The sequence below is a fragment of the Mastomys coucha genome, unplaced genomic scaffold (assembly GCF_008632895.1).
Source record: "Mastomys coucha isolate ucsf_1 unplaced genomic scaffold, UCSF_Mcou_1 pScaffold8, whole genome shotgun sequence".
Classification (NCBI taxonomy): Eukaryota; Metazoa; Chordata; class Mammalia; order Rodentia; family Muridae; genus Mastomys; species Mastomys coucha.
Window position 1 is genome coordinate 64,372,537 of NW_022196914.1, and position 22,909 is coordinate 64,395,445.

General features: G+C 43.1%; 1 protein-coding gene and 1 long non-coding RNA gene across 4 annotated transcripts in view; both read right to left on the reverse strand.

Annotated features, from left to right (window-relative positions):
- Nucleotides 1-6,708: 6,708 nt before the first annotated feature.
- Nucleotides 6,709-22,909, reverse strand: part of Nln (neurolysin) — a 92,647-nt gene continuing 76,446 nt past the window's right edge. For 2 of the 3 annotated variants that reach the window (XM_031360710.1, XM_031360711.1), the window contains 4 exons: nucleotides 22,615-22,801; nucleotides 22,158-22,286; nucleotides 20,857-20,993; nucleotides 9,224-9,771 (listed from right to left, as the gene is read on the reverse strand). In XM_031360710.1, coding sequence (XP_031216570.1) covers nucleotides 9,637-9,771; nucleotides 20,857-20,993; nucleotides 22,158-22,286; nucleotides 22,615-22,801 — 588 coding nt within the window. In that variant the 3' untranslated portion in view covers nucleotides 9,224-9,636. Of the gene's footprint in view, nucleotides 9,772-20,856; nucleotides 20,994-22,157; nucleotides 22,287-22,614; nucleotides 22,802-22,909 lie in introns of all 3 variants that reach the window. The other variant, XM_031360712.1, reaches the window with a different exon arrangement.
- Nucleotides 17,282-20,850, reverse strand: LOC116083918. Its single transcript, XR_004115939.1, has 2 exons — nucleotides 19,774-20,850; nucleotides 17,282-18,371 (listed from the first exon to the last, which is right to left on the reverse strand). It is a non-coding gene; the product is annotated as an uncharacterized LOC116083918 (long non-coding RNA).

Below are 22,909 nucleotides of genomic sequence, written 5' to 3' on the forward strand. Positions count from 1 at the left end.
ACTGAACCTTTGAACCTGTAAGCCAGCCTCAATTAAATGTTGTCTTTACAAGAGTTGCCTTGGTCATGGTGTCTGTTCACAGCAGTAAAACACTAAGACACCACCTCAAATGACCTCAGAAAAATATCAGTAATCAGGGACTCTGTTGGAACATGGTCCAAGAATGGAGTCGTGTGAGGAGAATTCTGAGTGCTTGTGAGAAACGCCAAGAAAACAAGAGTTTTGTGACCTCAGTTTCTTCAAAACACAGAATTGTTCTTGGAATGTGTTTTCGTGCTCTTCCCAGGTGTAGCAGATAGGAGTGAGTTTACTTCAGATTATTCATTAAAACTGGCTATTGCTGTTTATATGCACCTATGGCAAAACATGATTTTGCCACTCGTGTGGCTTGCCTGCCACGTGCGGCTTGTCTCTGTGATTGCGTGCCCTCCTCATGTGGTGCCTCTGAACCCTCAGAGTATAAATTGCCTGAGGTTCAGATGATGTCCTCCTCACTCTTAGGCTCCATTCTCTCAAGTCCGAAGGCCTCCAGAGCAGTGACACGACACTATAGAAGGAAAGTTATAGTAGGTATAGCGGTGGGGAATTCTCTCATGTCACCTGATCCCAGTTGGAAATTCCCTGGTTAACTGGGACACTAACTGAACAAAGCAGAAGCGAACAATATATGACTGAAGAGTTTATAATGGAAGCTGATGCCGAGTGGGCCATGTGCAGGCTGAGAACAGTGATCATGTGATTGTGTATCACAAGTCCCCTCGTCAGTCATACAAATGTTTAAGGCCACAGAAGGGTGTCTGAGTGGAGACAAGGATGACAAAATGCATCTTTTGCTTTTTTCCACTTTGTCCTGGACACAAAGGCACTGATGTTGGTTTTGTTCTGGGGATGAAGTCTGTCATTCCTTCATGGACTTGCCCAATCATTAATGCAGAGAGAACATTCCTGCTTACAACCACTCCTACCACAAGGAGTGATCTTTCTTGTCACCCAACAGAAGAAGAAAGCAATATAAAGGATATTACACTGGACGGGGCCTTTATTGGCTAACTATCACTTTTCCTTATTTTTACCTTCTCAGTGTTAAACAACTGAAATAAACACTACCAGGACATATGGTTCCTATTTGACAATATCTGCCAATATTTGAAATATAGCTATCTTTGAGCCAGGATTACATTCTTTAGAATTTATGGAGCAGATAAACTGGCAGATGTGGAAAACAATGCCTTTCTGAAAATAACCTTGACAACATTATATAAAATGCCCAAAGACAGGGTCAGTGGGGAAAGCAGCTTGGTGGGAAGGCATTTGTTGACCACTTGAGAGGCCTCAGAGTCCATCCTCCTCAAGACTGAAAGCAAAGCAAAACAAAATTCCAGCAGAGAAGAGACAATGTAAATATTCATCAGTAGAGAGATGACTGTATTACCACACACACACACACACACACACACACACACACACACACACACACACACACACTCACACCGATACTAGGCAACCATTGCTTAAAAAGCACATCTCTAAATACTGAGCACTATTAATGAAAGATGAGGATAGGTGCTGCCGTGGAGGGCAGGGCCAGGGCATATTGTCGTCTACGTGTAAAGCATCTCTAGAAGAATGTAAAGATTACTGGTGATACAGTCACCTTCTGGGAGAACTAGACAGGCGAGAGTCAAGGGCGGGAGGGAAACTTCACATCACCCCTTTAAATGCATTTCAGTTGTGATGTATATAAATCTTTTCCAAGTTGTAATATTTGTAAATTGTTTCCAAGGTTTAAATTATTGCTTAAAAGAAATAAGAACACATCTGAAAGACAAAACCAAGGCATTCCATGAAATTACCATTTAAAGAAACAGAAGGAAATGGGCTATGCATTTAAGATCTAGTCTTCACCATTGCCACAACTGTGAAACTGTTGGGCTTCTGTAATTGGTGACCTGCTTAATAAAGCTCTATTCGCACAAAGGAAGTCACAGGTACTAGGCAACAAGGAGCTGAAGCATTGGAGTGCGTTCCCTTTGACTCTTACAGCAATGGAAATTACTAACATTGATGGGAGGAAGGATTAAGGAATCATGACTAATTCTGAACAACCTCTAAACAGCTGCTTGTCTTAAGTACCTCTTTTCTGGCTTCATTGGTCTTGGGGTATAAAATACCCCCAAGGTCAGGGAAGACCCTGAATTGTCCCTCTGATTTATAACACTTTGATCACAAAATGTTTTCAATGAACATTTGTGAGCCCTTTGTCTAACCAGCATGGAAAACCATGAACCATGGAAAAGTGGGGAGGGAGAAGCAATCATTTTGTTAGAAAAGCCAGCCGTGACAGATGGCATGGCAACCACTTAAAATTCTATGGCATAATGACGGGATTGTGGAATAAACTAGGGTTAAGTGAAAAAAAAAAAACAGAGAAGATGCTTAATACATACGTTTGTACTATAATTTATTTGAATGCACTATGAACTTGCCTTCTCTACCACAGTGTGAGGATTTTAGGATTGTCATTTTCATTTTTCATTAGTTCTAGGGCCAGTGTGTATTGGGTATTGTATAGTCTCTGGATTAAAAAACAGAAGTTCAAAACAAGTTGTCTAAAATGGTAGTTTTATTTTTTTCTGATTAGAGATCTTCCCATGCATGTGAATACTGTTCATAATTTCAGGGCAATCATGGGATATCTGTACCCTCTGCCTTATGCGTCAAGCAAATCAGAGATTCTAGATTAGGTTTAGGGGCTGGGAATGTAGCTCATTGATAGGGTACTTGTTGGTCTGGCACAACTGAAGTATGCAACTTGACACAGGATAGTCTTTTAAAACATGGGAACCTAAATTGAGAAAATGCCTCCATAACATTGAGCTGCCAACAACCAATAAGTGATTGATGTGGGAGGGCTCAGCCCATTGTGGGTGGAGCCACTCCTGGGCTGGTGGTCCTGGGTTCTATAAGAAAGCAGGTGGAGCAGGCCACAAGGAGCAAGCCAGTGAGCAGCACTCCTCCATGGCCTCTGCATCAGCTCCTGCATTCAGGTTCTGGCCCTGCTTGAGATTGTATCCTAACTTCCTTTGATGATCAGTGATATGTAAGTATAAGCTAAATAAACTCTTTCCTCTTCAAGTTGCTCTTCATGGTGTTTTATCATAGCAGTGGTGACCTAACTAAGATGTGAAGCTCCAAGTTTAATCCCCAACATAGAGGGGAAAATCCTACCTTTAGAATATACAAGCACAGAGAGGGGAACCTCTAGGACCATTTTAAAATTTTGTTTCCTTTGACAACTTTATGTACATATATTGTCTTAGTTACTGTCTTATTGCTGTCCAGAGATACCATGACCAAGGCGACTCTTATAAAGAGAAGTGTTTGTTTAATTGGGGACTTGCTTACAGTTTCAGAGGCTTAGTCCATTATCATTATGGCGAGGAGCATGGAGATACAGAGGCATACATGGTGCTGGATAAGGAGCTGAGAGTTCTACATCCTGATTTCCAGGCAGCCTGGGAAGAGAGAACTGGGCCTGGCAGGGGTTTCTGAAACCTCATAGCCCACTCCCAGTGATACAGTCCTCCAGTAAGGCCATAACTGCCCCAATAAGGCCACACCTCCTAAACCTTCTCAAATAGTGCCACTCCCTGATGACTGAGCATTCAAATATATGAGTTTTTGGGGGCCAATTTCAGTCAAACCACCACACATATATTTGGTTATTTTCAACCCACTACCTTTTCACACCCTCCCACTCCTGCTGAGCCCTCCCAACAAGACCTCTTCTACTCTCATTATTTTACTTTAGAATTTCTATTATTTTTCTTCTATGAGAGCTTTCTTTCATCTCCCTCATACCCTAGGAACTCAGTACCTCTGAAAAAGGCCTTTTTGTGTAGAAAGGTACCTCTATCAGCTATAAAGTTATTTCTTTTTATAATGTAATCAATTAATTGGTGTTGTAGATTAAACCTAGGACCTCAAGCATGCATACCACTGAACTCTATAGAGTAGGATTCACTTACACATTTCAGATACTGTAGAAAATGCAAAAGGGAATTTAAGAGTGAATGTTTAGCAACGAATACTTGCTAACTCTTCTCTGATAGCTGAGGATTGGAGGGCAGGAGCAGCAAGCCAGGATCAGTGTGGAAAAGGCCTAAATAAACGGGTGCAATGTGCCATGAGACAGTTGTGTGTGGAGTCAGTATGGGGTGAGTAGAGACTCTATAAGGGAAGGAAAGTAACTTTTATTTCCGTTGAAGAGCTTTAGCCTCTATTTTGACTATAGATAACTCTTAAGTCTCATATCCTTAATTCCAAACAACAGATTTTCTCATTGCTATGAGCAAATACAGGAAAGTTCAAAGAAGGGGCTAAGACTTGGGGGGCAATGATTTCAGAAGACCCAGTCTAATGAGAAAGGGAGGATGTGATGAGACAGAGCAACTCACACCACCAGGACATCAGGAAGCAGAGGCCTACTCTTCGGGTTTCCTTCTTCCATTTTATTACATGTGGGCTCCAAGGCTACTGAACATAGGTCTTCCCTCTCTTAATCCACCCTGGAAATTTTTCTGTAGACACAACTAGGGGTTCTACTAGGGGTTCTTGAATCAATCAACTTGACTATCGATGTTAACTATTATGTCAGATTCCAGGGAAGATTGAGAAGCTCCAATAGAAGCTATGCAGGCTAAGTACAGATGACTATGACACTAACTGTAAACGGTCTGTCTGTAGTGTGATGGAAGCAACACTATGCCAATGCCTTTTCTTTTCTTTTTTTAATTAGATAGTTCCCTTATTTACATGTCATATGGTATCTCCTTTCCCAGTTTCCCGTCTGGAAAATAAAATAAAATAAAATAAAATAAAAAAGCCCAAAATGAAAACAAACAAACAAAAAAACCCTGTTCCCTCCCCGCTCCCCCTGCTCACTAACCCACCCTCTCATGCTTCCTGGCCCTGGCATTCCCCTACACTGGGACATAGAACCTTCACAGGGCCAAGGGCCTCTCCTTCCACTGATGACCAACTTGGCTATCCTCTGCTACATATGCTGCTGGGGCCATTAGTCCCACCATGTGTACTCTTTGGTTGGTGGTTTATCCCTGGGAGCTCTGGGGGTACTGGTTAGTTCATATTGTAGTTCATCCTAAGGGCCTGCAAACCCTTCAACTCCTTGGGTCCTTTCTCTAGTTCCTTCATTGGGGACCCTGTGTTCAGTCCAATGGATGGCTGTGAGCCTCTACTTCTGTATTAGTCAGGTACTGTCAAAGTCTCTCAGGAGAGAGCTATATCAGGCTCCTGTCAGCCAGCACTTGCTGGCATCCACAATAGTGTCTGGATTTGGTGGTTGAATATGGGAAGGATTCCCAGGTGGAACAGTCTCTGGATTGTCCTTCCTTCAGTCTCTGCTCCACAGTTAGTCTCTGAAACTCCTTCCATGGGTATTTTGTTCCCCCTTTTAAGAAGGAATGAAGTATCCACACTTTGGTCTTCTTTCTTCTTGAGTTTCTTGTGGTTTGTGGACTGTACTTTATGTATTCTGATCTTCTGGGTTAATATCCACTTATCAGAGAGTGCATATCACGTATACTCTTTTGTGATTGGGTTACCTCACTCAGGATATCCTCCAGATCCATCCATTTGCCTAAGAATTTCATAAATTCATTGTTTTTAATGGCTGAGTAGTACTCCATTGTGTAAATGTACTACATTTTCTGTATTCATTCCTCTGTTGAGGGGCATCTGGGTTGTTTTCAGTTTCTGGCTATTATAAATAAGGCTGCTATGAACATAGTGGAGCATGTGTCCTTATTACATGTTGGAGCATCTTCTGGATATATGCCCAGGAGTGATATAGCTGGGTCCTCTGGTAGTACTATGTCCAAGTTCCGGAGGAACCGCCAAACTGATTTCCAGAGTGGTAGTCCCACCAGCAATGATGGAGTGTTCCTCTTTTTCCACCTCTCCAGCATCTGCTGTCACCTGAGTTTTTCATCCTAGCCATTCTGACTGGTGTGAGGTGGAATCTCAGGGTTGTTTTGATTTGCATTTCCCTGATAACTAAGGATGTTGAACATTTCTCTAGGTGCTTCTCAGCCATTTGGTATTCATCAGTTGAGAATTCTTTGTTTAGCTCTGTACCCCATTTTTTAATAGGGTTATTTGGCTTTCTGAAGTCTAACTTCTTGAGTTCTTTGTATATATTGGATATTAGCCCTCGCCAATGCCTTTTCTATTTGTGTATGGTATATGCACTCTGTGCACATTCACGTGCATTTGTGTGTGCCAGAGTACATGTAGAGGCCAGAGATTGATATTATTTTCCTCTTATGTTTTGAGACTGGTCCTCTATACTGAACTGGGACTTACCAATTTGTCTAGGCTGGCCATTGAGCTGGCCTATTTGCTATCCCCCTAGCACTGGGATTAGCACAGTAGTAGTGCCTCCTGCCATACTTGGCTTTTCTGTAGGTGATGGGGTTCTGAACTCAGGTCTTCACTTTGCCCAGCATGTATTTTATACAGTAACCCATATCCCCAGTTCTCAGTGCCCTTAGATGCAGAATATGAACCTCTCATTCAAGTTATGTTTCCCTGATCACTACAGAAAGAAACCTCAAAGCTTACCTGTGGAGATGTCTGTAATACCCATGGAAGATACACAACAGTTAGGAGCCGTTCCTCATACTGAACTGAGGTCTACTATTTTTTAATTGTACCTTTAAGCTTCAACATCATTAGCCATGACATCAGCTCTTCCATATTGTGTAAGTATTTGAAACAATGAGAATTCGCTCTAGACAAATTTTCCTCTTGAGGGCTATTTTCAAAGTCATCACCATATTGTTGGTTTTCCAAACACCTGTAATGCTAACACAAGCCTGCTCATTCCTTATGGGAGCTAGCCATATTGGGATCCAGAGGGACTTCTGACCTGGATACAAACCTCTTCCAAGGCTTTGTGCTTCCCACAGGCCCCTCCCTACATGTGCTAAACAGTAAGGTGCGACTGAAATTTGGCCGGAAGGTTGCCAAGTAACACCATCCCAGTGAGGTTTTACCTCTACCTGACAATGGGATCTGATTAATTTTGTTTTATGTTCGTCTTAGTAGAGGAATCTTTTAATAACATGTTCATATATAACTATTCCAGCTGTTATTTATAAGTTAATTCTTTTTAGTGGAGTTTCTTGCTTTTTGCTAAGGAACTGAAATTCCCCCTCTTTATTCAATAGCTAGGAATCCACTTAGTCAAAGTTATCCAGTCCTATCTCTCAAAGGTGTCATGTCAACAGAGATAGCAAGATTCTCAATAGACACAGTGAACACTTTCTTTGAAACTTTCTTAGGCATATAGCTTCTCTGATGACAAATGCTGCAGACATTGTACCACGGGAAGAACATTTTAGAGCAGCCTCTGCATATCTGCAAATAGCCAGTGGAAAAGCTTGAGAACAGAGGAAGAACACAGCTGAACAGGTGTACCAAACCTGTGCCTTATGAGGAAATGGAACATGCAAGAATATTCAACCAAATAAAAGCCTAAGCAGATTGTGGTGGCATCTACCTATAAACACAACACCGGGGGTGGTTGTGTGGCTGAGACACTACACTGTGCCTTTGCTCTCTTGTAAATACAAGCTTTAACATTAAAATACAAAAGTAATGTGAGCTCATTCTCTTGGACAATGATGTAACTTTATTGTGTGCAGTCTTCTACACCCCAGCTATTAGATTTTCCAAGTAAAGTAAGATTTATGATAAAGTTATTTTGAAGGAGACACACTGGGCAATAACAGAAAAAGCTGAAGAGAATTTTTCCCCCTTTTTTTGTCTCAAAGTAGAAAACAAAAATGGGGGTGGGGACAGATGTGAGAAGCTTCCAGAGGTTTCTACCACCACCATAAAAACAGCTGGGAGAGCACTGCGCTTGCCGGCATGGGTGAGGAAGCCGGAGGTTAGACGCCTAGCCCTGCAAATATCAAATCAAACTACATAAACAAAGGGCTTCCCTGCTGTGTACCAGCTCTTGGTACTCTGTATAACTTTATTACAGGACATAATATTTTACTTAACACAAAGTCCACTTGGTCTAAAGAACAGACAGGGTCTAATTTCGTTGCCTGCCAGGAAAGTCATTCCTCAGGTATGTGTTGAGAAAGAACTCAAAGGCCGGTGGAAAGTGCGTTCACAGCTCCTTTACATTTTCTCCTCTCTGTCCTATTTGGCTTCCTTTTGGAGTAGACTCCCAGGGCTAAAATAATGCTGTGAGCTCTCTATTCTGCTGCTGAGCTGGAAACTTAGGTCTCAATAAAAGCAGTTAGAGATCTGGAGGTTCACTTAACAGTGGCCATATGAAAGAGGCAGCTGAAGGGCCTTTTCCCATGGAACACTTGCGAGCAGCTGATCTCAAACGCTCTGCTCCAACCCACTCTCTTCTGGACTTTTAAAAACTATGTTCCAGTGAGTGTCATCTCTCCCCCTGGCACGTCAACACACTGTGACTACAGGCTCTACCTACCACTTTCAGGGAGGCAGGGTCAGAATCCTTCTTAGAAACATGAGAACTGAGTTGACTGAGGCAGCTCACACTTGTAACCCTAAGGCTTCGGAGGCCGAAACAGGGGAATTACCATGAGTTCTAGGCTAATTTGGCTCCATGGTGGGTTGGTGGCCTCAAACAAACAAAATTAAAAAAATAAGCAAAATAAGCAGAAACAAATACATAGCAAATACTAAAAGGAACAAGAACCCAAAAGATGCCTGAGTTCCTTAGCTTTTCTTACAGTGACTGCAACCGAAGACGACATTTGAACTTCTAGTGCAAGATACAAAACTTACATATTACGCCAGTTAAAACAAAATTAAAAACATTATCTAAATAATAATATTATTAACTTTAGAAATTAAACTTTAGAAAGAAAAAATACCCAAATCTAAGTGGAGATATATAAGTGTGATAGAAAGCCGAGAATCATGAAGCTCACTACATAAGACAAACAGTGTCTGCTGGCCTTGACACACACAGGCAGACTGTCGTCCTGCTGGCCTTGACACACACAGGCAGACTGTCGTCCTGCTGGCCTTGACACACACAGGCAGACTGTCGTCCTGCTGGCCTTGACATACACAGGCAGACTGTCGCTTAGCTCTGAGGCAGAGGGTCAAGGGTGACGCAGGGCTCTGAGAAAATATTTACCAGAGAGAATGTGATGATTCATTTATCAGTCCAGAAATCTCAAGTATAAAACTTCAAGATATAAGAAGGATCAAATTATATCATGTATGTGATTCAATTTAAAATGTCTTAGCCCTCTTACATTATATTATCTGGATTATAACAGTAAAAAAATCAAATTACATTCATATGAAACTTTTATCAAAAGAAATCAAATCTGTTTTTATGAAACTTTATAGTACAATTATTTTTAGTGGGTCTTTTCTTAGGTCACAGTATTTATAATTCCATTTACATCTGTATAATTTTTAAAATTAAAAAACAAAAGCAAATCAATAGAAATCTAAGTTTTCATTTGTAAGATTCCCTTCAGTCTCCAGGCCGGCACCACATGGCGGTGTTGACTTGTCCTCCAGACATGGACAGCTCCCAGGATCCCTGGTTTATGAAGCATCCAGGCCTCGACTCATTAGGAATGCTTTCTGGTTTGGCTCACGTTGCAAGAAATTCTGGAGCATGTCCATGCCGTCCAGGGACCCCCCAGGCTTCAGGATTAGGTTTCTGTATTTCATTCCAACCTAATAAAAGAAAACATCATGCCTAATAACTCACGGGCACAGCAATCCTCCAGATCCCCAGACACAAGGGAGAAAGAGGTGAGGGGGATGCAAAAACAGCGGGCTTCAGCTTTACTCAAGTCTAGACATTCTCTTCTGCACACACTGCAGCTCACTCCTTCCTCCTGTAGTTAAGAGATTTGGAGCTTCAGCCTCAGGTCTGAACTCCCTGTCAAATATTAATTATTGTCTCCTGTTCTTAGATTCTCAGCTGGGAGCTGACAATGAAGGCAGGCAGGGACACCAGTTAGCCCAGTTGCACTGTGCTTCAGAAGGGTTAGCTGGGCAAGTGTTCCAAGGCTATGGGCTGCATGTACTTTCGAGCAGGAACACGGCCACTGTCAAAAGGCTTCAGGTATTTTTATAAGGGGCTCACAAAAAAAAAAAAAAAAAAAAAAAAAAAAAAAAAAAAAACCCAAAATAAAACAAAACAACCCCCACCCCCCAAGGAAAGCTAAGCAACATTGTTATGGATGGTCAAGTGACAAGCGTTTCCAAGGGGTCAGAAGTGGAAGGACAGAAGTCTTTGGAGGTGCAAGTCTGGAATTTTAAAACAAACCAGTTCCTCTGTTTTTTTTTTTTTTTTTTCACATAAACACATGGGCAGATATGCTGAAAGAGAACAGCTGCTGCTCAGCGGCACAAAAGCACAGCTCCGTTCATCTCAGATCCTTCCTTCCACTGTCCTGGGAATGAATTCAATGAGTCCTAATTCTAGATGCACATATAAAATAAATGGGTACTGCTCACAGTTATACTTATCACGTGATCTGACCAATAGGAATGATAATCCTTTTTGGTACAGGAAGAAATAGAGAATTGCCAGAGATTAAAGTAGTTTCAGTTTGGACTGAAAACAAGATCCTGCTTGTTGCAACCATCAGAAACTTAACTATTATGTAAAATAAAACATCAGTGAAATCCACTAAGTTAGACAGCAGCAAACCTAGTTAATACCCTATAAGAGCCATAAAATAAAACTTTGGAGTTGTCTTTGTACATAAACAGGAATCATTTGTAACTTGCAAATCATCTAGCTGATACGTCCAATCTTTTGATGCTGTGACGTTTATAAACTTTACACCTGAGAACCAGGCCATGGTGTTAACAGAAAAAAATTGCAAAACAAAACAAGATAAAAAACCCCTCAAAACATTTTAGGTAAGTTGTGATTCTGTTCTGGGCTGTCATACTCATAGCTATTTTCAGCTGCATGCAGTCCAGTGTACTGAGCTGGTCGTCCCTGATGCAAGCTCACGTTTAGTAGTCTGAATCCTAGTAAGGAGTAGGCAATTAAAGTTAGTGTTTGCTTAAATTCTCAGGCAGCAAGACCAATACAGTTATGAAATATATGTTTAACTTTAACTTCTCTATCAACAACATATAAAAAATATTTAAAAGTGAAATTAGTATCTTTTGGTCTCAGGTTGGCGTCGGACTTGCTATGCAAGGGATGACTGGTCTTCTGACCTTTGTGTCTTTACCTCCTAAGTGCTGGGATGACAGGCACAAGCCACTATTCCTGGTTCATACTTAGTGCGGATTGAGCTCAGGCCAAGTATAGGCCAGGCAAGTACTCTATCTACTAACTAAGCTATACCTCTGCAGTCTCATGAAATTCATAAATATTTGTTTAAACTCTTCAAGCAAGACAGAGTGGTGTGCACTTGTACTCCATGCTATTGGGGAGGCTGTGGTGGGGGGAAGGGGTGGTGGTGACACTTGAACTCCACTGTAACCACAATGTTATCATTTCAACATGTAATCCCCTCCCCCCCACCCATCCTACACACATAGGGGTTCTCTTTATAGTCCTGGCTGTCCTTGAACTTGCTTGGTAGACCAGGCTGGCCTCGAACTCAGAGATCTGCCTGCCTCTGCCTGGGATTAAAGGTGTGCACTATCACTGCTCCACTCAACATGTAGAAGTTTTATATATCCTTGAGTTTTGTTGTTTGCTGCCTTTCACACTGATAGCAAACCTGCATCGGCGTCACTGCAGGTGTTCCAAAGCTCTGTGTTGCTACTGTACGCACAGACCCAGGGCCTGGAGCACAACGATGCTTAGAAGGATGTGAAAACAGGTTCATACAACACTGGGAGGGAGCACAGCAATCTTGTTGTATTATTATAAGCATCTTAAGAACCTGCAGCCATGGCTACTCGATTTCTTAGAAATTGTGCCAATGAGGATTTGGAGCTGCGTTTCATTTGTGTTGTTTTGATATGTTGAAAAAAATGTTAACAAGTTAAAAAATTTTTCTTACATGGTCAGCAGTAATACTACCCTTCCAACAGTAATTGAGACTCTAAAATATGACTGGCTATTCTTGTCATAGGCTCCATCATTCTAAGAAGCATAGTATCAGAGCTCCTTAGTCCAAACACACCCCCATTTCCTTCCCTCTCCATCACTGTTCAATGTGTTTCAGTCTGACCACTGTTTTGTGTCAATGTGTGGAGCAAGGAAGGCCTGTGCTCTCTGGTACAGTGGTATTATACAGCATCGACAATGCAAGTTAGATTTCTAGAATTACAACAATATTTAAAACCTTGTATTAAGGAAAACTTCAAATATATCCTAATAGCAGAGAACACAGGATAATGATCCATACATCTATGACCCACCCTCAATAATGGGTCATGAAGTGACAAACGGCACCACTGTCACTGTGCCTGGGTCATTCAATTCCTGGGATCTACGTAAATCAAATTCAGAGGTCTCTGAATGCTAGGCAAGCATTTACCCAATGAAACTACATCATCAATGGCCCATTATTATTATTGTTGTTACTGTTATTTTTGAGACAGGAATTATAAAGTGTAACTTCATCTCTGATTCTTATGTTCCTGCCTCAGCCTGCTAAGCAGTGAGATTACAATTGTATTCCATTACACCTGGCAATAATTAGGATTTTTCCACAGATATTTCTTGTTTAAGCTCTGCTTACTATATATCATTGTTTATTACAAAGCATGGTGGTACATGACTTTGATCCCAACAGAATCAGGCAGATATCTGAGTTTGAGGCCAGCTTCATCTATATAGCAAGTTCAGGGCCAGCCAAGGCTACATAGTGAAACTCTGCCTCCAAAAAAAAAAAAAAAAAAAGAGGGGGGGTGCATTTCTACCTCAAATATTACAGAAAAAGAACAAAATATTAAGACATTGCCCAAGACGCACCATCTGACTAAGTTCTCTGCCAACTGCTGTGGGCTAGTAGGGGAGTTTCATGGGAAGGGAAAGGAAGCCGGGAAGCTCGTGTGCTCACTGCTGCGAAGAGACGGCTCAGGCCTGCTCTGCCTGCAGCCACGTCAGAACAGGGCACTGTTTAGTCTCAGAACATGCAGCTGAGCCCAGCTCAAAGTCTTCCTCTGCTTATGTCTCCAAACACGCTGATTCAATTTCCTCAATTATAGAGCAATGTTCTTTTAATAGTTCCATTTCCCTTGCACTGAAGCTTTGAGAAGAGTTTAAGAGTCATTTTGGTCACAGGATTTAGCTTTTGTTATGGAAGGAAAAGTAGTTTAGTGAGTCTTAGTGCTTAAGAAGTCGCTGTACTCCTTGAGAGGCATTGTTGGTGACATTGTTGGTGGCCACAGGTGGAGGCAATTCTGGCCTTCAGCCACTCAGTGGTGTTTACACAATAAAGAAACTTGACCCATCAGAGAGGCAGGGAGAAGAGATCTAAGGTCCTCTGGGAGATTGCGGTCAGATCCTATCAGTTCTCCTAGGAAGGGAAATCAATCAGTGGCCAGAGGTTTAGAATCCTCGAAGAGCCCTAACTATGTTTCGGCATTATCAAGGCCCTTTCTAACCCTGACCCTGAGGGTTTCTAAGGCAAGGTTAGGTAGGCTACCGAGTCAGGCCCAGGTTTGAACTGTGGCTTCATACATTAGCTACACAGTACTCGGCCTTGACTTCCTTATCTATAAAATGGGAATATGCCGTCCTTATATTTTCTAGGCTATTAGATGAATAGTGGGATTTGATAACTCCTACCCCTGCCTCCCCTCCCCCACCAAGGCACTTACTGATCTACCTCTGTTCAGGGAAATAACTGCATTCTTGCTTTGACATTTCCTGAAAATTACTTGTCTCCTAATAAAGCTAAAAGAAAACACAAGAGACTGCAGCTCCACTATCAGTGAGGAAGAACAGATAATTCATTAAGTAGAAGAGAGAAGGCCTTCATTTATGCAAGAGTACAAACCTTTTGAGGCAATATTTTAATAGCAAATGTAATTAGCCTATGCAGGATGCTCATCCTTTATCAGTTATGAAGACATGGCAAGGAGAGCGGACTGGCTCCACTAGCTTTGTATCCTGGAGCCAGCGTACACGATAGCTTTCTTGTGGCCTTTCAACCCAGCCACTCCAGGAGCAGCGCCAGACTTGTCTTCTTCCTATGTGGAGCAGAGCGAGTGCCCTGCCCAGGACAGGTGAGGCCACCTGGGCACCTGGCATAGTCCCCAGCTGTCTGCACAGTGGACTTTGAGATTGTTTCATGGCTCACAGTGCCCTTCCTGTGGCACACCCCGTGTTTTCTCTAAGGGTGAGGTAATCTAGGGTAGTGGGAAAAACAAGACCGAATGTCTTTGAGGAAAACAAGGTGGGAAAGAGAGGAAGGTTGTGCTGGCGCTCGCAAGGATGCAGAGAAGAAAGGCAAGAGGAACCATCTGATTTGAAAGTTTCCTGGTGGGCAGAGGTGGTGCACGCCTTTAATCCGAGCGCTTGGGAGGCAGAGGCAGGGAGATTTCTGAGTTCAAGGCCAGCCTGGTCTATGAAATGAGTTCCAGGACAGCCAGGGCTATGCAGAAAAACCCTGTCTTGAAAAACCAAAAACCAAAACAAACAAACAGAAAGTTTCCTGGAAATCTCATAGCAACCTCCAACTAGTGAAAACAGAAAGGCAATGGAGTGGGGCAGGAGAGAAACTGACCTAGCAGGGGTGTGTGCTTTAGGGGTAAGTCAGTGGAAGAAGTGGGGGACCAAGAGTAAGGTCCAAGATAGATACAACTTTAAGATAGAGGAGACACAAAGGTGAATAAAGCAATCTCTTTTATGAGAGCCTCCTGACCCAGAAGGGAGATAAGAAGTAGATAAATAGGCACTGGGTGTGGTGATCCACACCTACAGTCCCAGTACTAGGGAAGCCAATGTAGGGAGATGGAGAGTTTGAGGCTAGTCTGGGCTACACAGGAAGACATGTCTCAAAACAAAACATAAGGTGAGCTATTAAGGTTCTAGTGGAACCACAAAGGTGGCTAATTAAAAAAGAAAGAAAGAAAAAAGGAGAGAGAGAGAAAGACAGAGAGACAGAGACAGAGACAGAGAAGAAAGCTAAGCCTCATGGCATAGGCATGTGATTCCAGTTATTTGGGAGGCTAAGGCAGGAGGATCACAACTTTTTTTTTTTGGTTTTTGTTTTGTTTTTTTTGTTTTTGTTTTTCCAGGACAGGGTTTCTCTGTGTAGCCCTGGCTGTCCTGGAACTCACTCTGTAGACCAGGCTGGCCTTGAACTCAGAAATCCGTCTGCTTCTGCCTCCCAAGTGCTGGGATTAAAGGCATTCGCCACCACTGCCTGGCAAGAGGATTACAATTTTAAGGTCTGCCTGGGCGACCAGGAGAGACTGGGCAACTTAGTACAGCCCAGTCTCAATCTTGGAGGTAAAGCCCTATAGCCCAGCATGGAGTACTTACCTAGCACTTTGGAGGCCCTAGCCCCTCCAGGAGACAAAAGAACCTCCTCCTGCACTAGTTGGGATTCAAGAATAGCAAAGAAATCAGCTGACTGTGTGGCACCCCATGGCAATCTCAGCAATTGGAAGGTTTAGGCTAAAGGAGCACACATTCAAAACCATCCTAAGGTGCACAGTCAGACTCTGCAGAGGGAAAGAAAACCAACCCCTTTCCTATTGTCTATCACCCAAGGCTGATAAGGGAGCAGATTTAACGCAGAGCAGTGGTTGCACAAGACACAGAGGATGCCCTCCCAGGAGGGTGGAAACATCCCATATCCTCCTGTACCAACATACTACAGTAGCAACTGAGCTAAAATCCTGTTTAAAGAGTACCGGCACTCTTAATATTAAAATTCCCATCAGGCAATCCCTTTCCAATTCAAACATGATTCTCCCATGTATGTTATTGCATGTAAGGTCTTATGACACCACAGACTGAAACACAATAGTTAAATAGTCTTGATGATCTCAGTATTTCTGAAGCAACGCCTGGCTGTTCTTTTCCTTTACTGATGCAAGAAACAAAGCTTAGAAATTTCTCTAAAACAGAGAAAGACAATTCTGGCCTAACAATAGCAATAGCCTTTGAGCCCATGATGTCTATTACCTCTTGGGAAAATTTCCCACAATGAAGTTGTCTTATTAAAAAAAAAAATAAATAAATAAGGCCCTAGTTAAAATGTTCCAATTTTTTTTCAACCCTGTGCTTAGGACCTAAAGTTTGAAACTACATTTGGCAAACTTAAAGATAACCTGCAAGAGTGCCAGAGCTGACTAACGCTCTATTAGTGAGACAACTGTCAGGGACGGAGAAATTACATCTGCAGAGATGGCCTCTCCGTTTGCTACTAGGAACAGACATTAGGAATGTGTGTGTGTTCTCCTCTATGTGTACATTTGTTTATGAGGGTAGAAGTGTGAGGGTTTGCATGTGTGTGCATGCCATGTGTGTATGTGTCTCTGTATGTATATATGTATGTACATGCGTATGAAAACATCAATGTGAAGGCCTGAGTGTGCTGTGTGCACATGTGTAGGTTACAGGTCAATACTGGCTGCCTTTGTCAGCCCCTCTCTAGGGATTTGGAGCAGGTCTCTCACTAACCCTGGAGTGTACTGATTCAGCTAGGCTGGCTGGCCGGACAGCTTTAGGGCCTTTGGTGGTGGCTTACAGATCTGTGCTGTTGTACCCAGCTTTTATATAGGTGCTGGAGATGCCAACTCATGTCCCCATACTTGTAAGGCAAACATTTTACTAACAAAGCCTTCTCCCATAAACAGCTAAAATGTGGTAATTACTCATTAGAAAGAATATGAAAAACTACAGAGATAACACAGGTAGCATCGCTTGAGGCAGCAAGAGGAGAGGGGCCAATTCTGACACTTGGAGAGAGGCCCCAGAGCAGAGGGAAGACAACTGCACCATCAACAGTCAACACTGCTGCTCCGTATTCAGAAGGTTGCAGGATGACATTTGACCCTGCTATATTTGCTTTTCCTGAGCAGCATGCCCTCTGCAGTGCTGCTTGCCAGGGTATGAAGTGCTGCTCAGAGCAGGCCCCAGGCTGTGCAGGGCAGCAGATGTTCAAGGGAAAGCCTGGAGATGCGCTTCTGTAGAGTGTGACCAATGAGGTCTCCTGATCCCAGCCATTCCCAGGCTTGGGACTGAGTCCTTACATGTCCAGCTACCTTCTCAAAATGCTCCAAGCACGCTGGGGAGTGTGAGGACTTGAGCCAACAGAGCTTACAGGACTGACTGTGATGAGGATTCCCATGACTTCAGACCAAGGGCAGCGCTGCTTTAAACTATAAAAATTCCTATTGTTCCTCTGCTTTTGTAACCAACCTCTATATGCGAAACTAAAGGCCACTCAGACCAAGTAACACCACCTTCTGCAGTGCTGGTGATGGCAAGACTGACATCATGCACAAAACCAGCAAGCAGTGCTCGGCACACTGTGCTGAAGAATAGTGTTTCATTTTCTCTATCTCTGCAGTTGTAGGAACAATGGAAGCCTTTTCATAGGACAGGAGTGTTGTGCCAAGAATTTTTAATTTTTGATAAATATTTGTATTCTGTAAGTCAGGTGCTAGAGTAAATATTTGTAAAACAAAACAAAGAGAAGCTGAAGCCACCCCACAAAAACAAACAGAGCATTCACTATGGTAGGGGGTGGGGGGAGGGGTCAAACGGCTGCTGAAAAAGCTGGTTCTAGAATCCGCACAAGCAATGGGGAGAGAGAGAGAGAGAGAGAGAAGAGAGAGAGAGAGAGAGAGAGAGAGAGAGAGAGAGAGAGAGAGAGAGAGAGAGGAGAGTGAGGGCCTCCCCTTTCTTGGTTTCTCAATCCAGGACCATAACTGCTGTCACAGCAAGACAGTGAGAAATGACAGGATTCCTCACAGCGTTTGAAGGGGAAGGAAAAAGAAGTGAAAACTGAAAATTCAAAGCAGCCTGCTTGCACAAGAAGTAGACACCCGAGTCCTGCCACAGCATCCAGAAACTCAGTGGAGCTGGACGGCATTTCTAACATCCAGGAAACAGCTCCAGGTGATGGATCTGTTTCTCCAAGTTCACTCCAGTCCTCACCTAATGAAGAGTAGCCTGGCTGCCTGCCAAGCTTCAGAGCTTGAGTATAAAAAGCAGAGAAACCTGATGGCGGGTTGCTTCTGTAGGATGTGCAAGAGCCACTGGGATCTAGAATTTGGCTGCTGCTTTGACAGCTGGAAGAGTGGAGGGGCCGAGATGTAGGCAGATGAGTGAAGGTCCAGAGGCTGGCTCACCTCAGAGGAGTGAGTGCATGCTTGCACCAGGAGGCCTAAGAGAGAACGGCAGTCAGGACTACGTCCTACCTGGACCTTTCCCAGGCCATGTTTCCTCCCTCTCCTTGAACACCATTTCTGCTGGGCTTGGTGGTACAGGCTTGGAATCTCAGCACTAAGGGTGCTCAGGCAGGAGAATTGCTATTAGTTTGAGGCCAGCTGGGGTTACAAAGCAAATCTGTCTCAAAAACACCAACAACCACAACCACTTCTACCACCACCAAAAAAGCCAAACACCCCACAACAAGCTAGTGTGTCCTGAGTCCTTCGAGAATCCATGGACTTTGTAGAATAAGGAGCTGCTGCGTTGACGAGTAGAGAGAAATGCCAAGCCCTTCTATCATCTCACCACAGAGTCATCAGCACTTTGGAGAGCTTTTGTTCTGACCACATTTTAAGAATATTGTGTAAAATCCTTTGCAAAGAATACTTTCATTTTATGTGATAGTTATATCACACAGTCCAGACATAAGCAAAGGTTTACCAAAGCCTTTCCCACGCACTCCAGGTCATAAGTTTATCTGGAGGATGGAAGGGGAGGGATCACTTAGGTCTAGATAATCTAGAACAGTTCATAAGTAAGTATCGTTTTCAAATATTCTTAGATCATTTACGTGTGTGAGTGCTTTGCTTCTTTGTATGGTGTGTGCCTGGTGCCTGCAGAGGTCAGAACAGGGTGTTAGATCTCCTGGAACTGGAGTTACAGATGGTTGTGAGCCATTAAGTGGGTGCTGGGAACCAAACCTGAGTCCTCTACAAGGGCAACACAGGCTCTTAACCACTGAGCCATCTTTCTAGCCACATGAATGGCTTTTTGAATGGGGTCTTAAAGGATAGTATGATTTTTGAGGGGCACAAATAAAAATAATTTTTTTTGTTTGTTTGAAAACAGGGTCTCAAGAAGCGCATGACCTTGAACCTTTGATGTAGCCAAAGATGATCTTAAACTCCTGATCCTCCTGCCTCTACCTCCCACATGCTGACACTGCAGGTGTGTGCCACTGCTCCTGGCTTAAAGAAGGCATACATTCAAAGTGCAATGCATAGAAGGAATGCATGTGTGAAGGTGGGCAGAGCTAAGAGAATACTCCTCTCCCTCTGAGCCACTTTCCTAGCTCAACCTTCTTAACAAAGGGGAAAGTTGGACTGGGTAATCCCTAGAGCCAGGGAAGGTGAGGCAGGAGGTTCACTGGTTCTACGCTACCTTGCATTATGTAATGAGACTTGGGGATGGGGTAATAAGAAAGAGAGGGCAGAGGCAGCTTATAGAGTAGATAGGCTGGGGGCTCAGAGTGATGAAGGAAATCAATAGAGAATGGGGCAGGCCTACAGAGCAGCACTGTAGCCAGTTGAGGTTAGCCAGCATAACTCAACTGTAGGACAAGTAAATGGACTCACACTGTTTTTCTCCAGAAGACCCTGTTGAGGGCACCATCTCAACATGAGACAGTGGAAGATGGAGGGCTGGGCATTCTGAAAGTCATGCAGAAGTCAGAATGTTAGAGGAGGCAGTATCAGACTTGCTGACTGGGTGGGTAGAGTCAGAGAAGGAAGCTTAGAGACCTGCTGGATGAGGTAGGATGGGAGAGGGGATGCTTGGAATGAAACACAGTGTGGCTAGTCTGGAGGTTTTTTTTTGGAGGGAGAGATGGAGAAAATGGACCCCTAAAATATACGGCTTACTTCAATATATATGCAGAGGGGCGCTACTTAGTAGAGAAACAAAAGCCCAAAGAACAAGTTGGCTGATTGAAATAAGCATTGAGAGCTTAATTTGGGTAATTTGTTCTAATTTCTGAACCAAACAGAACTTGGAAACACACTGGAAATATACCAGCCTCAGACATAACCGACAGTAGGGTCGTCGATGAGCAGGGAGAATGGGGTCTGTCCCAGGAAGGCTTGGCCAACAGCCACCTGGCAGCCTCCTCCCTGTGCCTGGGAAGGAATGGCTCAGATTAATGAAGCAGCTTAAGTTACCCCAAAGGCACTTAGGTTACAAACTATGTAGTAGGTGGAGTACACTGGCCACAGAAGAAGGGTGCCTCCCACAGAAAATGTACAAAGAAACCTGTAAAGAATATCCAAACACAGAGACTATTTACATCAGGAAGAAGTTTACCTTTCTTTCTCAACCTCTTATAAAACAGAAATACTGCATGGCACATGTCAAAACTAGTAGCCATAAACCCTCAAGTGCATAAACAAGGCTTTGAATTTTTAATTACGCAATATACGGGAATGTTAATAAGCAAGAAAGTACAGTAGGTTTTAAAAAAAACCTATAGAATTAGGAGTTAATCACTTGTACACTGAAACTTAATGATGTATGATGATTTGAGAAGATGCCAGGCCTTAAAGTTAAAAGCTGCTACCAAGTCTCTTACTCGAAACTCTAGCTATTATAGTACTTTATACTTGGAGCTAAGGGTGAGGGAGCAGCTACAAAATTAACATGGGGGCAACAAAGCCATACAATACCTCTGGATTCATAATCCCTTCTTTTTTAAAACAGCTGTGAAACATGTCCATGGAAAAGACTTCACTCCAAAGATATCCATAATATTGGCCATCATACCCTCCTGCCAGATGTCCAAAAGTAGCTGGCATATTTGTGCCTTAAAAAAAAAAGATACATTTCAATCAGAATGCTAGAAAATGCTAATTAATCAGGTTGTGAACTAGCTAGCTTTCCTTTGGGAAGCCCCGCTGTGAGGAGAGTGAAGGCTAGCATTTCACTGGTTGGTGTGTACCCTTAGCCCAGATGTTCACAAGCCTTTCTCCTGTCCATAGCTCAGCCCCAGCTCTGGGATGTCTAACAACAATTTCTGAAGCCTTGTCCACACCGTCAGTAGCTCAGGGGTAATCAGCCCTCAGATGCCAATTCGCCTTTAAAATACTCTACTAATAACCCTACTTCCACCCTCAGGTGCTGGGAGTCAAATGCTGCCTAACTCTAATTCTGAGATACAAACCCAGCACCCTTCTTGTATCTAAGGCCCCACCATACTCTTTGTATCTAAGATGACTCAAAATAAAATGGCATTTGTGTAGGTCAATAGTTTCTGAAAATGAAGTCTTTTGAAAGATATTTATGAAGTGAGTCTACACTGGGCTGCCATTTTGTCACAGAGACACAATGTTGTTCCTTGGTTTCCAGATTGGGAAGTGAGGCTCAGATGACTCAGTGGCCACTCTAATCTTAATATCCTCTATAACTGTGTCTGATTCATTTTAGCAACAATTGCCTTGGTGAAAAAGTTTACTTTACAATTGACATCCAAATAGATACATATTAGTTGGCTTAAAAGTAGCCATGTAAGTTTAGACTCACACAATAGCAAACACTGTAAGTATCCTGTTAGAAACTGCCAGTCAAAAGCTTGAACTGGCATTGGAGTCAGAATGAAGGGGGTTCCTGTTTCTCCCTGAAATGCCTCTTCTGCCAACTTCTTACTGAAAATCACAGGGAAGTCCTGGTGCATACAGGGAGGGAGGGAACAGGCAGGTGCTGCCAAACGGGAATGGCTGTGCTCTGGGGTGGAGGCCAATTGCTCACGCCTGATTACACTGAAATGCTGTGGCTGTGGAGCCACCTCCCCTTCAAGCACATTTGGACAGGACAACTCCTAAGGTAGAGTGTGCTTATCTGAAAGCTGTGGTCTGATTACCCAGAGCAGAAAGGAATGAAATGAGCTTTGAGGAACTCCACCCTCCTGTAAGGCTAAGGAGACTCTTGAGGTCTCACAAGAAAAATGAACTCAGGTAGTCTCGCCTCATACCTGGCGTAGCTGCAACTCCCAAAATTTCTGTGCAGTATTTAGCATATTCGCTCGCGGCATCCAGCGACGCATTGGTATGGAGAGACTGATCAACTTTGCTCAAAACAATTTGGCGCAGCGTCAGAAGACCTAATAAGGTTAAGAGTGTTTGAACAATGTGTTTGGAGAGAGAACTATGTGTTCTAATACCACAAGATCAGAGATTTGAAAAGCGATTCAGTACCATTCATCACCAAAGGGCGGCAAGGCCAACCAGCATCCAGACCATATATGACTTAGGAGGAAATGTTCCCCTTAGACACAGTCCCAGGCATCTCCATTCCAACACACCCAGCATTCCTCCCTCCATGCACAGCACTCCTGGGGTATGTTATTAAAGTCAAAGTATGTCTGACAGAAGAAGCCACCAGGAATTCTACATTAAACAATTCCTACTTGCTTTTCTTGTTGAATATACCTGTGTTGACCAGTCTCGAAGCCACAAGCTTCTCCAGCAGCTCGTCTGTGATAGGGTGTCCATCTTTATAATGTTTTGACAGTTTTCGCAGGGAATCAATGTCCCACACCCAGTTTTCGAGCATTTGTGATGGAACTTCTACAAAGTCAGTTTCCACATTTGTCCCACTAAATCGTGCAAAGTCAGTCTAGAAAGCAAACATAAAAGCATTTTTAAAAACACTGAGTAGAATTATACATGCAGCAAATTATGATGAGCCCCACCCCCAACACTTAAGGCAGGATGAGAACAAAGC